General features: G+C 51.5%; 1 protein-coding gene across 4 annotated transcripts in view; it reads right to left on the bottom strand.

The window, feature by feature from the left end:
- ETV5 (ETS variant transcription factor 5) overlaps window positions 1-14094 on the bottom strand; it is a 31006-nt gene extending 16912 nt beyond the window's left edge. The window contains exons 1-7 of one of the 4 annotated variants that reach the window (XM_019489876.2): window positions 14021-14094; window positions 12194-12337; window positions 11955-12042; window positions 11768-11815; window positions 11624-11674; window positions 1707-1836; window positions 532-828 (exon numbers count right to left, since the gene is read on the bottom strand). In XM_019489876.2, coding sequence (XP_019345421.1) covers window positions 532-828; window positions 1707-1836; window positions 11624-11674; window positions 11768-11815; window positions 11955-12042; window positions 12194-12238 — 659 coding nt within the window. In that variant the 5' untranslated portion in view covers window positions 12239-12337; window positions 14021-14094. Of the gene's footprint in view, window positions 1-531; window positions 829-1706; window positions 1837-11623; window positions 11675-11767; window positions 11816-11954; window positions 12043-12193; window positions 12338-12474; window positions 12827-13937 lie in introns of those variants that run through there. The other 3 variants (XM_019489877.2, XM_059730794.1, XM_019489878.2) reach the window with 3 other exon arrangements.
- Window positions 14095-15935: the final 1841 nt, after the last annotated feature.

The following is a 15935-nucleotide window of genomic DNA, read 5'->3' as shown; positions in this document are numbered from 1 at the left end:
TCAGCACCAGTCTCTTTGAGCCCAGCTGAAAAAGCTGGACTCTCTTGGGGAGAGGCAGCAAGGCACAGGCAGCATGAGGTTTGTGTCAACCCCCTGCTGTTGTGTTGGGTTGGAAACAATGGTAAGTTAGGGTGAATGTGGCAGCAGAGCACCGACTGGTTTGGAGAGATGCCTCTCAAGGAAGCAGAAAGCAATAAAGATCTTTGCAAAAGGTGACAAATGTTGCATCAAGCCCTTTTAAAAAAAAATCCCAAGATCTGCAGTTTTCATCCATCTTTTGATTTCTAAAAGGAAGAGAAACAGACAAAAGCAGAAGTGATCTGCTTGGTTATAAGGATGGGGCATCACATGGCTCTGATCAGGCGTGTTTGACCCTCTGTTTGTCTGTCCCATACTCGCCAAAACGACACTCAGCTGTTAAATTCTGAGCAAAGGGATCAACCTGCTGGGTTTGGAGAAACTTCTGCTCGGTCTTAAGAGAAGAGAAAAGCACACGTTTGGTCTAGACAGAAGGCAAATGGTGCTTGTTACCTGTGCTCTGTTGGATACTGGTTTTCAGGCATCATCTTTGGCATTTGCATGGGTGGATGAGGTGGCCGGGGCACTGCAAATGTTTGCTGCCTTGGTTCCTGAAGAGAATGAAGGGCAGGTGCAGTTGATGCTGGGGGAGCCCCCCGCAGCGGGCCTGGAGGCGCGACATGGGCCGCGGTCTGCACAGAAGGAGGTGGTGGAGGGGGCGGAAGCGACGAGTTCTGATGGGCAGGCGACACGGGTGTAGCAGGTGGGGTTACTGGCTTGAACCCGGCTTGGGGCTTTCTGTCATAGGCACTGCAAATGGAAGACAGAAAGGACCGTGATGTAGCAAGGACCACAGGAGCAGTCTCCCGACACTGCTCACAGCTACCCAAGCCTGCTAGTGTTTCCTGGCTGTTAGGAGGCAGCGGCACTAACACTGCTGGGTTGTGAGCAGCCCCCAGGGAAATCTCTGTACCTCAGAGAAGCAGCAGGCAAGGTAGGTCCCCATGATGAAGCCTCAGATTTCCCACAATCTTTCCCCTTCCAATCACGTGTGAAAAAACCAAAAAACCCAGCTCGTCATATTTAAGCCTTTCCCTACATTGCAAACTCTTTGTCTGGGATTTTACAGCAAACAAGTTTTAGCGAGGACCTGTGTAATGGATCACACTCTGCAACATCACTACCAGCAGTTACCGTGCAACTTCTAATCAGCTGCCAGGGACTGCGTAGAAAGTGGGTCTTGGCACTCTGGAACCAAGCAGATTTCATGTCCAGGGCAGGCCATCTGAACGAGAAGGCACACAGAGCGGCACCTGGGATTCCTGCAGCTCTCTCACGAGCACATGAAAGCCCTGTGTATGCAGCACTAAATCCCAAGCATTTGGGTATTTAGGGCTCTAGTTCCCCCTTAAATCTGCCACTGGGTCTATAAATGGTCATGGAAACACAGATCAGGTTTAATGCTCTGTGCAGCCTAGAGTTGTTTAAACTCCTGAGCTGCTGGAAGTGGAATCAGCCAAAAAAACCCCTAACCCTTACAACAGCACACCTGTTTAAATTCCCCTAACCAACTCAATTCAGGAGAGCTTTTCATTTGCACTCTGGTCTTCAGTGTACTGCCCCCCATCCCCACACTGCTCCTGCTCTCAGGCTTCTGTGACTGTTGGGGGTCCCCTGGTACCACCTACCAATAGTTGTAGAGGCACTTGTCTCCATAGTTTGCACAGAGGGCCTGCTCGTGGCTGCAGGAGGACAACTCCGAGGACGGGCTGTGGAGTTCCCGCTTGATCTTTGCTGGAGGCGGGGCATGAAGTACCACTGAAATCAAGAGAGGAGGAGGAGAAAACAATTAAACAGGCACCACCGTGTCTTGCTTTCCCTGTTTTATCTGCCATTACAGCTCCCGTGCACGGGCTTCGACCTAACACGGAGCTATATGAGAGGGCGACAGACCAAGGCTTACAGCACTTTGTGGTACACAAGCTAGCATGCACAGCACGGCAGAGAGCAGGCTCACAGCCAGTTTCTGCTCCCTTTCAAGGCATGTTTAGGTTGAAAAAAATCAATGTTTTGGCCAGCAGTAGGCAGCAAATTGTATAGAATTGCCCCGTGCACCCTTCAGGAGAGTGGTGACTGGCTGTCACTAACTGCAGAGGACCCAGCTCTTGCTGGCTGCCAATTCGGCACTGCTGAAACCCAATTGTCCCCAAGCTTCAGAGGGGCCAATGGAGCCAGTTCTGGAAGAACTCTGGGAAAAGCAAGGCTATAGAAAGCAAGGTCTCTGCTCTGTCTGGGGAGGCCAGGTGACAAGATAAGACCCGATGGGCACAACTGTGGAGAAGGGCAGGTTTTGGATCTTGGATGTACATTGCAAGAGGTGGATCTTGGGAGGGTGAATGTAGATGGCAGGGCACTAATAAAACACAGCCTGCCTCAAGGCAATTAAACTGTGATGGCACCATCCAGTGAAGGACCATCCTCAGCAGAGAACACGCACACACTTTGCCGCCTCCCACCTTCCAGTGGTTTTGGGCCCAGCTTTGCCAAGGATCCCCGCACAAACCAGTCTGCGGAGAGCTTTTTAGCCTAGACCTCTTCAGCCTTCAGGCAACGAAGCCAACTGAATGCATTGAGTCTGAAGAGCACTTTCACATGGCCCCTAGCTGGGGTTAAATTGTGGAGAACATGCACTGTTCTCTGCAATCTCTCTTTGCTACCTAACAGGCAATACTGGACAATAGGCAAGTCATCCAAGAAACACCAAGAGCCCTCCACTTAATGTAAAAGGTAAAACTGAAGCTGCTGGGAGGGGCAAAAGCAGCAGTCTGACAGAAGCCTGCACAAAGGTATCTGGCAAGCATCTGTCAGGAAAGACAGTATAGTTTTTAAATATCTGAAAGGCTGCTACAGAGAAGATGCAAGGACACTGATCTCCCTTGCTGCAGAAGACAGGACATGTAGCAATGGGCTTCAAACGAAGCAAGGCAGATTCAGTTCAAGTCTCTGAAACAAACAAACAAACAAAAAGCCCTTTAACTGTGAAAACAGAGAACAAGCTGCCCAGGGAAGTTGTGGAGTCTCGCCCATAGGAGGTGTTCATAAAGAGGTTGGATAGGCCTCTACCCAGAGATAAACGGTGCACCCTGCATCCAAACGTGGGCTGGACTAGATCAGTGTTTCTCAACTTGTGAGTCGCAAAAAATATTTGAAAGGACTGCAAACAAACTTTAAAAATGGATTCTCCTTTCCAGGAGAAAAACATGGGAAACCATGGCTTTCTCCTTGCAGGCTGGCACATTTCCAGCCTGCTCGGGGGCCCCCTGCCCCAAAAACTGAGGGACTGGGAGCAGCAATGTTTACAAATGGCTCCAGGTACAAAAAAGGTTGAGAACCAGTGCACTGGGTGACCCTCGAGGTCCCTCCTAACCCTATGACCCTGCGCTAGATAGCAGGCCCACAAGCCCTGCTCTGGGGGCCACGGTTCACTGTTCTTCCTCAAACACCAGGCAGGAGACTACAGCCCCTGGTGTCCCTTTTTCATAGGCTTATACGGCATTTTCCATGGTCTGTACTCAGCCTGGAGGAAGTTTCTCTTCATGTTTTACTCTGCAATCCACACAGGGCTGGGGCCACGTGCTCCCGTGTACCTGTATACACACACATGTCCACTGAGATGGCGGTGTGCTGGTGCTTCTCTCTCCTAGTACAGGCACCTGCTGCCTCGTATCTGAGCACGCTTACACAGCCGTTCCTGTGGGAACCCGTTAAACATGGCCCACATCCTGGTCTCCGCTCCCTGGTGGAGCCAGCGCCCAGCATGCCAAACACTCCTCCTCTTCCTCCGGCCAGAGGCCAGCGACCCTTTAAACACCAGACTATGTAATTCTGGCTATGGCCCGATGGCGTCAAAGTCTGCTAACTATATATAATTTTTTAAACCAACTAATATACGCTTAACCTAATTAATTTCTAAAAACAGACACTCTGGAAAGGGAAGGTACGTCAGCGCTCTCTACCTAAATAGCGGCTGCGGTAAGCAGGCAGGCTTAATCAGAGGTGGAGTATTATCTCCACGCGGAGTCTAAACACATCCCAGAAACACGGAGGAGAGAACAGCTCTGGTTTCCAGCTTGGCTGCTAATTAGCTGCTCAAGTTCATCAGTGGCTAAAGCCTTGAGAGACATGGCAATGCCTAACCCCTCGCACACCTAGTCCCAAGGGCACTAGAAAACCCCAAGAGGCTTCAAAGCAAAATCACAACCCTTTCCCTCTCAACACCCACATGAGATGGGAGGCTGCCCCAGCCCCTTTCAGGGACACATCAGTGGCCTTCCATTGCCTCCCTTCTTCCTCAGGTGACAGAGACAGGCCCGTTCGGACGCCAGCTGCATCCTCTGATGCTGGAAGAAACAGGTCCTATAGCAATGCAGAGGCATTTGGCAATCTCTTGCTCCTGGCAGCATCTGTGATCCAGGTCCACGCCTCGCTACCCTCCAGCATTTCTAGTGTTAACCCTGCCCCTCAGAGAGGCCATTCCCCACACTGAGCACAGCCAGCAGCAGGAAAGCAAAAGGAAACTTATTTTGGAGGGGCTCCAGCTGCCAATCACTGGCATGTTTCTCTCTAACAGTCTCTGTGTTGTTTGAGCCGGGTTGTTTTTCCGCCAGCAGCACAATGGGGCCTGGTTATTCATTGAAAAAGTCTGCGCACGGGCACCGCCCTCCATTCACAACCAATTTGGAATGCTCCATTCATTCAGAGGGGAAAAAAAATTTTTTTAAATCCCTCCAGCTCAGCACTACCATTCAAGAAAAGGGAAACGACACTTCAGAGCATAACAGAGACCAGCTGCCCGCACCGCGCGGCCAGGGCCGTGCGTGGCGTCTGAATGCCTTGCATAAACAGTGCAGGAATGGCAGGCGCAGCTCGCGGGGACTTGGCCTTTTCACCAAGTTCATGCAAAACCCAAATGATTGCACAACTCTGCTTGTGGCCAGGACCGGAAACGCCCTTTGGCAAAAGGAGGAGTAAAGATGAAAAAAAAAAAAAAAAAAAAGAAGTTAAACTTGCACTACTTTGTTCAAAACAGGGCTGCTGGCTGCCAGGGGATGGGAGAGGCTCACAGCTAGGCCCAAGTCCTTGCTCTGCGGCCCATGGAGAACTCACTGTCCTATGTGCTCCTTGTGCAGTGGGGAGAGAGCCACACCTTGCTAGCTCCGCTTTATTTCTGGACCGGATGGCAGCGCTCACAGAATCACAGACAATGAGGGTTAAAAGGGACCTCAGAGGGCCACATCCAGTCCAACCTCCTGCTCCAAGCAGGGCCAGCCCCAACTAGATCATCCCAGCCAAGGCTTTGTCTAGCCTGGTTTTAAAAATCTCCAAGGGATGGAAAGTCCACAACGCCTCTCGGTAACCTGTTCCAATGCTTTACTACCCTCCTCATGAGAAAGTTTTTCTTTATATCTAACTTCAGCTTCGCTTGCTGTAACTTGAGCCCATTGCTCCTTCAGTCATCTGGCACCACTGAGGACAGTCCAGCTCCATCCTTTTTGGAAACACCCTGCAGGGCATGGACGGCTGCTATTAAATCCCCTCTCAGTCTTCTTAGTCTTCCTCAGTGGTTTACCCCGAACCATTTTCGTTGCCCTGCGCTGAGCTAGAAGGGGGAGGGAAGGGACCTGCTTAGCCAAGATTCACATACCAGACTACTGAGAGCCGCTAAACTAGCAGGCGAGAAGCACAGTTTGGACGTGGCATGGGGATAGATGGACAAAGCTCCCTGCCCCCATCCTGCCTCCAGCTTGGGGATGTCCTCTCTTTTGGTGGCCCCTAACCTTCTCCAATGTGCTCATTGTCAGCTAAAAGGAGATCACAGAGCCGGGGGCAGGAGAAGCAGTTAGCCCAACCACCTCTCATGAGAGAAGGCCACCAAGCAGGGGCCAAGCCCGCATCTCTCCTGGAGCTTGCCGGGCCATGGCATTGCTTGGGCCAAGAGGCACGTGGAGCCAATGCTGCTCTGCTCTGTGCGCTCTGATAAGGGAACTGTCAGTAAGCTAGCAAATAAACAACCCCCCTTTAGTGGCAAGGGTGTCCCCGGTCTGCTCCCACGTGCAAGTAGGGAACAGGACAGGAACGCTGCCCCGGCGGGAGCTGCCTGGGAAAAGCACACCGTGCCGGGGCCCAGATGGAGCGCTGCATGCCTCAAAGGCACGCTGTGTGTGCGAGCCCGCGTCCGGCCTCCCGCTCTCATGTTCTCTGCTATAATTAGAAGCTGGGGAGGGAGTGAGTCGCTTAACTACAGGCGGGGCTGGAGACTCTGCCTCAATGTACCATTACAGAGATTAGCTCAGGAATGCGGTGCTGGGAGGCTGGAGCTGGCAGAAGCATTTCTCCATCTGAACTGGCCAGGTGGGGGGATCTTTCACTTCCCAGCACTGCTGTTGTCGCTCCTGCCTTTTCCTGCAGCCCTTCAGGCCATTTCGCACCTCCAGCCAGACAAAGCACTTTTCATGAGCTAGAACAGAGAGCAGCAAGCAGGAGAAGCCTATGGGCTGGCCAAGGTCTTGGTCTGTGTACACACTATGCATTTCAGCAGAGGCAGGCACCAGTCTATCCCAGTCAGACCACTGACCCACCAGTCTGCTGAGCAAAGCCTGACCTTTACCACCTTTCAAAGAAAAGCTTAGGCTTCTTTGCTTTCCCTCCTTCCTCCCTTCACCCTCTTTTTCAAACGGGATTGTCTCATTCTCCATCCTCCAAAACCCTTATTATTGCCACCTCACAGCAGCTAGTACTTCTCAAGTGAGCCTGTGAAGATCTGATTTGCTGCTGCAAAAGGACAGCAAGAGAAAGAACGTGCAAAAGTAAAGTCCCCAGAGGGACTGGCAGAAACCCCCAAGCAGGAATAACAGCCTGCACCACGCCGCTCCGGAGATCACACCTCTCCGGCAAGCGGCTTCGTTAGCGAGTTTTGGGGCCCACTTCTGCTCACCTGAGAAATGGAGGGTGGAGGCATTCTCCACTGAAGCGATTCACAACCCTGGCTGAGAACCAGGGGGTTAGATCAGTGGTTCTCAAAGACTACTTTGGCTCACGTATTTTTTCTTAAAAGTTTGTTACATTGCTGTTTTCCCCTAAGTCCCCAAGTCATGTCACTAAAATGGCACTGTGACCTCTCCAGCCACCCCAGAGATACTGTAGAGCTGTTTCATTTTGCATTTTCCTTCCTTCTCTTCCATTTATATTTCCTCTCCCGATCCTCCTCCAGAAGTTTGCCACATATCCAACTGGAGAGCCCTCGGGCTGGATGATGGAAGGGTCCCTCGCCCTTCAAAACCCAGCAAGACAGTACTGCACACAACCCGCTACAGCCACTTCCCTCTCCTCTCTGTAAGAAGTTCAAAAGAGAGTAGCACAGGAGAAAGCAAGTTTTCGAGCTCTTCCGATCAAGCTTCAAACAAACATCACAGCCCCTAAGTCAGCCCAGGGCTTTTGATTTCTCCGCTTTTAGAAACCTGATCTATAAGTGGTTATCATACACCGACTCTCCAGACGGGGCGAGAAAGGAAGGACAGGTGTTCTAAGGTTTAAACAACAAAATAAATAAACTGGGAACCATTCACAAGTTATTTCAAATACTCCTAATGTTTCAAATCCTTAAGCTCCCTGCCCTGGTAGCTAGAATACATCCTTCATCCCTTTCATCCATTCTGCTAATTTTAAGAAGATACCATTGACTCAAATTCAGATTTCAGGGAAACAAGTTGGAAGAAAACCCAAAGCCAAGAAGCAACAGAACATGCCTTTGCCCTGTTCGGAAATACACCGCAGCACTGGGAATCCCACAGCAAATGGGTTGCATTTCAACCACGTCAGCCACCTCTGGCGAGACAAAGGCAAGAAACCCGGTGCATAACATCTAGTCATTCCTACAGTGCCCAGCAAGGTACAGCCACGCCGACTCGGGCAAGTTAATGAGTTATTTAACTTCTCCACAAAAGGGCAAAGCAGGCACCTGAAGGGACACACCATAGTGCTTGGCTTCTTTCCTCCTAAGCATGAAACTTTTCTCAAGTCATGTAAACAATGGTTCTTTGGTTTTGCAATTTAAGGTGTTATTCTGGCCCGAGGGAAAGAGCATCAACATGGGCCCAGCAGCCAACTGAGAACTACTCCACAGTTTGCCCTCAGTCCTTTTCCATATAGCAGACAACTCTCTGGACGGCCCAAGACTGTGGAACAAATGCCCGCCAGGAACAAAGGACACTCCCAAACCTCCCCACCTTCCACTCCAAGCACAAGGTCATTTTCTTTCTGACATGAGGCAACATTTATGTTAGAAAAAAACCCTACTGAGGTTCAACACTCTGGCGCACACACTTTTCCCCTGGGGAGAGGACAGCAGAAGACATAGTATGGGATGCACACAGGGTCACACCAATTGATGCATTACCATTGATGCATTACCAAAGTGGCTTCAGAGGCTACCGCGAGAGACAAAACCCTGCAGTTGGTTTTGCAGGGGCAGACCCCAACGAACACAGCAAGGCTCTCTGTAGACACAGAGATCTGCCATCATATTGCTTGCTCACTAGAGGCAGCAGCGTGGGGGAGCAAGCCTCAGTGTAACCATCAATAAAATGGGTATGAGTTATTGGCCAAGGGGTATGGAGCAGGTTATATACAAAGCCAAGATTTCCACCTCTCTCAACCCTCTCTTCCAACCACCTGTGCTGGGACTTCAGCTGGAGGAGATATCTACCTACAGGCATTTGTGCAAGATGAAGGCTGACTTTAGAAGTGGGAAAAGGTCTCAGGAGAAGCTTCAAGGCTAAGAATTCAGCTTTTCCCCGCATGTGTCCTAGAGGAACTTTAGAACATCACCGTCTTTATCCTGGAGCATTCTACACTTCGCCTCCCCCAAGTATCATTTCTCCCACACACAAGATACAATGCCATGACTCAGTCACCCACAGGGCTGTAAAACACCCAACTTGCTGTGAAACACAGTGGTCAAGGAGTGCATTACACAAGAGGATCTCCAAAACAGAAAGTTGCCGGTGGCTTCTCTTCAAGAAACTTCCAGATATGGCAAAAATTTTTGGCAAGATAAGCACAATACTTTACTGAGCCTGAAGTTTATTAGACAGTGGGAAAGCCAAACAGGACACTTCCCATTTAGTGAAAGCAGCATAGGAAGGATCAAACGAGTGAAACCAAGGAAAGGCTCTGCCCCATAGGGCAATGCCATATTAGTGCAATAGTGCACAGTCCAACACTACAGCGGAGGGTGACTTGGCAGTGCTGGTGCTGGGGGTGATGCAGGGGGAGAGATGACAGAATGGATTTGCTCAGGATAAAAATAAAACCTGTCCAAATAAGGAATCCTGGCATGTCATTGCTAAGAACTAGGGCGACACCGAGACACCCAGGTCCCCAGCAGTGGCTGCCTTGTGAGCTCAGGCTACTGCCATTCCTGAGGGTAGACTGTGCTATTGCATAACAGTAGGAAGAAGTGAAAGCAACTGTACACAAAGCACCATCAACTCCACTGAGTGCAATTAAAAAATTCCTGCAAAACCTACAACTCCACCCAATCTCAACAGCGGAAGCAAGGCCACTTGCAGACACACAGGTAAATTGGAGCTGACAGTGTCCCCTGGAAGTAATACAGCAGTCCCATCCAATACTAGGTAAGGCAGGAACACAGACCAGAGCAAAGCCATGCATCCCTCCAGAGCCACAGGAGGGAATGGACACGGAGGCTGCTGTTCCTCTTAGCACTTCTTGGCTGTCCCAGGAAAGGGCAAGGCCAGCCTCCCTGCCCCCAGAGGTCAGTTCAGGATGGCACAGCGGCTCCAGCACTGCCCAGGGCATTCACTGAACACAGCAACGTTCCTCTTTATAGACTAGCAGAGGTTAAAAAGATTAGCGGAGGAGATTACAGCCCCAGAATAACCCTCTGAAGTGTGGGTTAGTGCAGCTAAGCCCCCGAAGGCAAGGAGACACTTCCCTTAAAACGAAAAATATTGTTCTAATCCTCTTCAGCCCCAGCCAACTAAGTTATGAAACACTTGGGCTCTTTCCCTCCCTCCATAGGTCTCTGCCAGGTGAGGGAGGAGAGGGAACAGGAAGCTAATCGGGCTGTGCTGGCTGCTACCAGATCTGCCAGCAGCATGGCACCTCTTCAGGATTTCTTTAGTCATGAAACCCAGACCTACATTTGAGTCTGCAGGCAGGCTCACTTCAGCCCAAAACACGTGTCGTTGCAACAAGGCTCTCTGGTTTATTTCCTGCAGAAGCAGAACACATTTGAAACACACGTGCACTACAAACTGGCACTGAGAGCTACAGCTTATTTCTGCCAAGCCCGATCAAGTCACCCTCAAGCCACTGCGAAGCCCAGTGACCAGGAGCAGCCATTTCATGTCTTTCGAAAACTCTTCAGGTTACAAAGACACAAGAGGCTGCCAAAGAGGCATCTGAGAGCGACTCTGCCAAAAGAGCCACCCTCCCACGCGTGCAGCAGTTTATATGGCTCCGAGCAAGAACGGGAAGGGCTGGGCTAGAATGTCAACACGCAGCTCTGCTCCTGACTCTAGGCCTGCCTTTCATCTCCGGGGAGAAAGGAGGAGGGGGGTAGAGGGAGGACTATCCGGCAGAAACATTGGTTGTCTGGAGCAGTTTAATGGCAAGCGTCCCACTCACTCAGAAGTAATCAAAGAGCAATAATTAACATGCGCTTGCTATAAGAGACTCTGCTGCATGCTGCGACAGAGCTTAGGTGAAGAATCTGTTCCACTGCAGGCTACGTTTGATTTTCTTTCAGATCTGTCGCTGTTTGGCTTCAGAGAAAGGCCCATTAATGAATACCAAACTAAACTAGCATGTGTGGGTTTTTGGGTTGTTTTTTTTTTTTTTGCAGGTAACAATTCAGAACATCCTGCTTTCATTCAGCTTGCAATGCCACCACAAACAGAGTCCGATGTCTGCACAGGAAGAAAAGCATCCCACACCCAAGGACTAGGAGCCCTGACTGGCACAGGTGTTTGTTATCATGCACCATGAGCAGAGAACAACTCTCCCTCTATCATGCAATTCAAAAGAGACTGCAATTTCACCGGTCTTCCCTTAAAACACTCGTACTTGCCACTGATTATGGCTCCCTGATGCCACTCGAGTTGTGCTGCTCAGCTCTGCCCTTGACAATCTTAACTAGGCATTGACCATAAAAGCTCCAGAACTGGTTGAGGGCTTTGTAGAGAGATGCTACTAATCAATTAGTGCTGTATCAGTCTCATAAGTGGTGCAACTCCCTAACAAACTGGTTTCAAAAGCAAAGAATCTATTGAACAGCAGACAATCAGCAAGTGTTTAACCAATTCTAGACATCCTACTTAAAAGGTATTTCACAAGTGTGGCTATTTTACTGCTGCTTAATAAAGGCTGAACATTCACAAATATAGCCAAGCCTCAACTTAAAGAATCAAAGTCACCCAGAAGGAGGGACAAAACCACAAATGAAACTTTTTTTTTGTGCATGGCATTGATCAGAACATTTTTCACAGCCAAATGGGAAGGAAATGGTAAAGAAGTTACTCACAGTTGTCAGACTGAAAATCTGGGACGAACTGCTCATCATCAGGAACTTGAGCTGGAAAAAAAAGTGGTTTGAGGTCTTTTAGTTTCTCCAACTATATCCGACTAGAAGGTTTTGTATGGAAAAAGGGCAGATATGAAGACTTGCCTTCAGCTAACCAAGTCTCCTGCAGCTGGCTGAGGTCCTGGAACAGTTCTGGAACAGGAAAAGAGTGAAGCAGATGACAGTTACAAAAAAACAAAGTCAATCTATATGAAGAAAAGCAGCTACAGGCACTACTTACAGTAGTGACCGCTTAAACTAGAGTGGGGTTGGGAAAAGGAAGATTCGCTACCTTCCGAATCATGCGCCAGATCAGTGTCCAAAAACTTCCGTTTTCTGTCAGTCACTGGGCGGCCTCGACAGTCTTCTGCGCAAGGCTTCTGAAAGAAAGGACAGCATCTTTCCATGAGCACCACTGCTCAGCTGCAGGCAAGAGGCAGCTGGACAAAGAGAGAGAAGCCCTGTGCTAAGAAGCAGAGATGGTACAAAACACCAGAGGGGGGAGAGCAGGCAGAGGCCCGCCAGACTTACCCCCGGGACCATGAAAGGGACCTGCTGATCATAAAAACCATCCATTGTGCTTCCAAAACCTTTAATAGCCCCTTAGGTGTTTCCAGCATTGAAGCCAGCTCCAGCGAAAGAGGTGTCCAAGTTCCAACTACAGCTGATTTAAGACTGTGGAACAGCAGCAGCAGCAGCACCGAGAGACAGAAAGAGAGAGAGAGAGAGACGCGAATCAAAATATGCTTCTGCTTTCGGGCATGCAGGAGACTCCCCCTTCTCCAATGGCCCCAGGAGACACTGCCAGCAACCTAGAAAGATCAGCTCCGCCGCAGCCCCGTGACATGCACCCGGCGCACTCTGCTTCACCATTAATCCCTCGACTCTCTGATGTTTCCCCACTTGTTCAATTACTCGCTCCCACGGCTCAACTTCATTCACAAGTTTCTCCCCCCTGTAGCCCAGCCTCTCGCTCCAACACCGAGGTCATAACCTTTCCTTCGTGATGTCACAGAGTCACTATGGCAACGGGTGTGGCGTCACTAAGGATGGATTACCCCTCTTATAAGCAAGCCTAGAGAAGAAGCAGAGGGGACATGGGTGAGCTGGCGCTGCTGGGTGCACAAAATGTTTTCTCCTTACATGGCAAAAAGAGGGATATAAATAGCAACAAGTTCATGGAAAGCAAGTTCCAGTTTATTTAATGCGGGGAAGAGCAGTGCTCCGAAGGTGGCAGCTGAACCCACATCCCCACCGCACCCAAAACCCCAGGCTGTCGGCAGCAAGAGCAAGGTGCTCAGTGGGAGTTGGCTTTAGGGGGATAAAACCCTCATCTGCTGAAAGCCTGTGGCACTGCTGTGCTCCCCATGGGTCAGTATGAAGGTGGAAAGGCACCAACTGCCCCATGTGAATGGCACCGCGACATGCCATGGGCAAATCCCTCCAAGGGGCGGGACGGGGCTGCATTCACTACCCGTCTTTTTTCTAATGAAAAAAAGTAGTGGAGGGGCCAGATGTGGAGCGAGGCAGGGGCTCTGAGTGGGGAGCAGAGGGGGCACGGGAGTTAGACAGGCACCGAGATTCCTGTCCTCGCCCCCCGGCACACGTGCACGCACACACACACCAACCACACACAATACACGCACACACTGCACAAGCAGCACTCGTGCAAACACACACACGCACCACGCAAGACAGGCACACATCGAATGCAGAACACATGCACATGCCACATGCATGCACACATATAACTCACATGCAAGTCATGCATACAACTGCGCAGATGCGCACACCACATGCACTTGCATAATATACACAAGCAATGTGCGCACATGCACACACACAACATACACGTGCCCATAGACACCCATGCACATGCGCTACCATGCACACACCACACACAATACGTGCACACTCAACACAACGCAGGTATGTGCACGTGCGCACACAACACATACATGCAACACACGTGGACGAACACACCACGCGCAACACAGGGCAGCGGCGCGCACACAACCCGCACACGCGGCACTTCGCGTGCACATCTCCCCCGGGCGGGGGCACGAGCCGAGTTTCGTAACACGCGAGGGGGGGGGGCGGGGCGGCCCGGCCCCCCGCAGCGAGCGGTGCCCCAGGTTTTATGAATGGCGGGGCGGGGCGGGGTCCGCGACCGGCGCGTGTAACCGGATCCCGCGCGGGGCCCCATTCACAAAAACAGGGCCCGGGCGCACGCGCGCGCGCGCGCACACACGGACACACACGCGCGCGCGCGCACCTGCACAGATGCGAACCCACGCGCGTGTACACACGTCGTGTCCACGTCCCCGCCCGCGGAGCCCCGGCCGCCGCCGCACGCACCTGCCCGCCCTGTGCCGCCGCCGGGCGCCCCGAGCCTCTGCGCTCGCTCGCCGACCCCCGCCCCCCGCGGCCCCAGAGCCCGCCCCCGTGCCGCCCCGTCATTGGTCCGCTGCGGAGCCGCCGGCTGTCCATCACGGCTTGTTTACCCTGCCTCCCGCCCAATGACAGGCGGCCGCTGCAGCGCCGCCCCCGCCTGATTGGTCCCCGGCGGCCCGGCGGCGCGTTCTGAGCCCGCCCCCTCCCCGCCCCCCGCGACCCGGCACCGAATGGGCTCTCCGCGGCGCTGCAGCCAATGGCCGCGGCCTCATTTGCATGAGCGCTGGGGGACGGCATTCATTCATAAAAAAAAAAAAAAAAAAAAAAGCCGGCCTTGGAGGGCGAGGCTGGGGCAAGAGTTAAAGGGACCGCGGCCCGCGCTCCTCGGTGGTGTGGTCATGGAGTTGTGGCATCAGGCCCACGCTGAAGTCTGGCTTCAGGGCACCCCACGGGGTGTGGCAGTGTGGTGGCAGGGCCAGGGTGGCAGCATGCATGGCTGCCGGGGCAGAGGCTCTCCCCGCCTGTGGCCTGGCCCCATGCCTGAGTCTGGCGCCCTGTTCTGGATGGTTTCACCCCTGCAGGCCCCATCTGCGGACTTGTCCCCGGCCCAGGCTGGAGCTGTGGCCTCTGCAGAGGCCTGGCCTTATAGGCCCTCATAGCCCTCATAGGCCCCATGACCCGTGCTATCCCCCCGACTCCTCCATAGCTTCAGCACACATTTTCCCAGGCCTACACCCACGTGGATGCTCTGGCTACACAGACTTTGCACAGGGTGCTGGAACACGGCGCTCGCCGCTTGGACAGCGCAGGAAACACAAAGATCTGGACTGGAAAAACAAGCACACCTTACTGCGGTGTCCTGTTTCTGTCTCCTTCCCACTCAGGAGGGGTTCTGGCCCCGGGACAAGTTCTCTAAGTCCTGGACCCCTCTCTGCTGCCCATAGATAATTGTCCGGCTTCTGGAGCATCTCTATCCAGCACCGTTTCCTTTTGGGCCCAGGTCTGAATAGGGCACTCTGTCCTCAGTCCCAAAATATACCTCTGGTGCTCTCGTTATATAAAGCAGAATCCATAGTTCCCTAAATCATCACAGCTGGAGACAGTAATATTGTTAGTGAGATAACAGGGCAGAGGTAGAAGTGGTCAATACATATTTCTGTTCTCTGTTTGAAAGCAGCAGGGCATGATGCTGGGATTGAATGAAGGTGATGGAATACTTTTCAAACCGTTAGCAACTGATCAGGACAACAACATCTAGGTGGGGGAAACATTTCTAAATCAGCAAGCAGTCAAGAGTTGTAAAAGAGCTGGCCAGGGAGAATTCTGATGTGCTGATTTTTAACAAATCATGGAATTGCAAGGATATTCCTGAAGACAGAGTGCAAATATTGTGTCAGTATTCAAACAGGGTAGCAATGTCAGCCTGCCACCAGTCCCAGATAAAATAATGGAAAAGCTGGTGGGGGATACAGCTGCTAAAGAATAAAAGGCTAGGAATGCAATTAGGAGCACATAATACAGGAAGGGAAGGGCCGTCATGGGTCACTAAGTCCAGCCGCTGCTTTCGCAGGCACTGCATCCTCTAATGTCCTTCATAAACAGATCGGGTTCCGTCAAATTGGGTTTTCTGACCCCATTAGTCTGTTGAGAAGCTCTTCCAGACTTCACTCCCCCAGTGGTTAGAAACCATTTTCTCATTTCCAAACTTAATTTATTCATGGCCAGTCTATATCCATTTGTTCACGTGCCAACATAGTCCTTCAGCTTAAAGAGCTCTTCTTTCTTTCTGCTGAGAACAATCCTATTCCCTCTCATTTTGCTAGGCTAAGCCACCTAAGCTCTTTTGGTATCCTTGTCTAAGACAGACTCTCCTTTCCTT

This window comes from Alligator mississippiensis, chromosome 7 (assembly GCF_030867095.1).
Source record: "Alligator mississippiensis isolate rAllMis1 chromosome 7, rAllMis1, whole genome shotgun sequence".
In the NCBI taxonomy this organism is placed as follows: domain Eukaryota; kingdom Metazoa; phylum Chordata; order Crocodylia; family Alligatoridae; genus Alligator; species Alligator mississippiensis.
The sequence above is the reverse complement of the archived record's forward strand: the minus strand, read 5'-3'. Positions and strand labels throughout refer to the sequence as shown.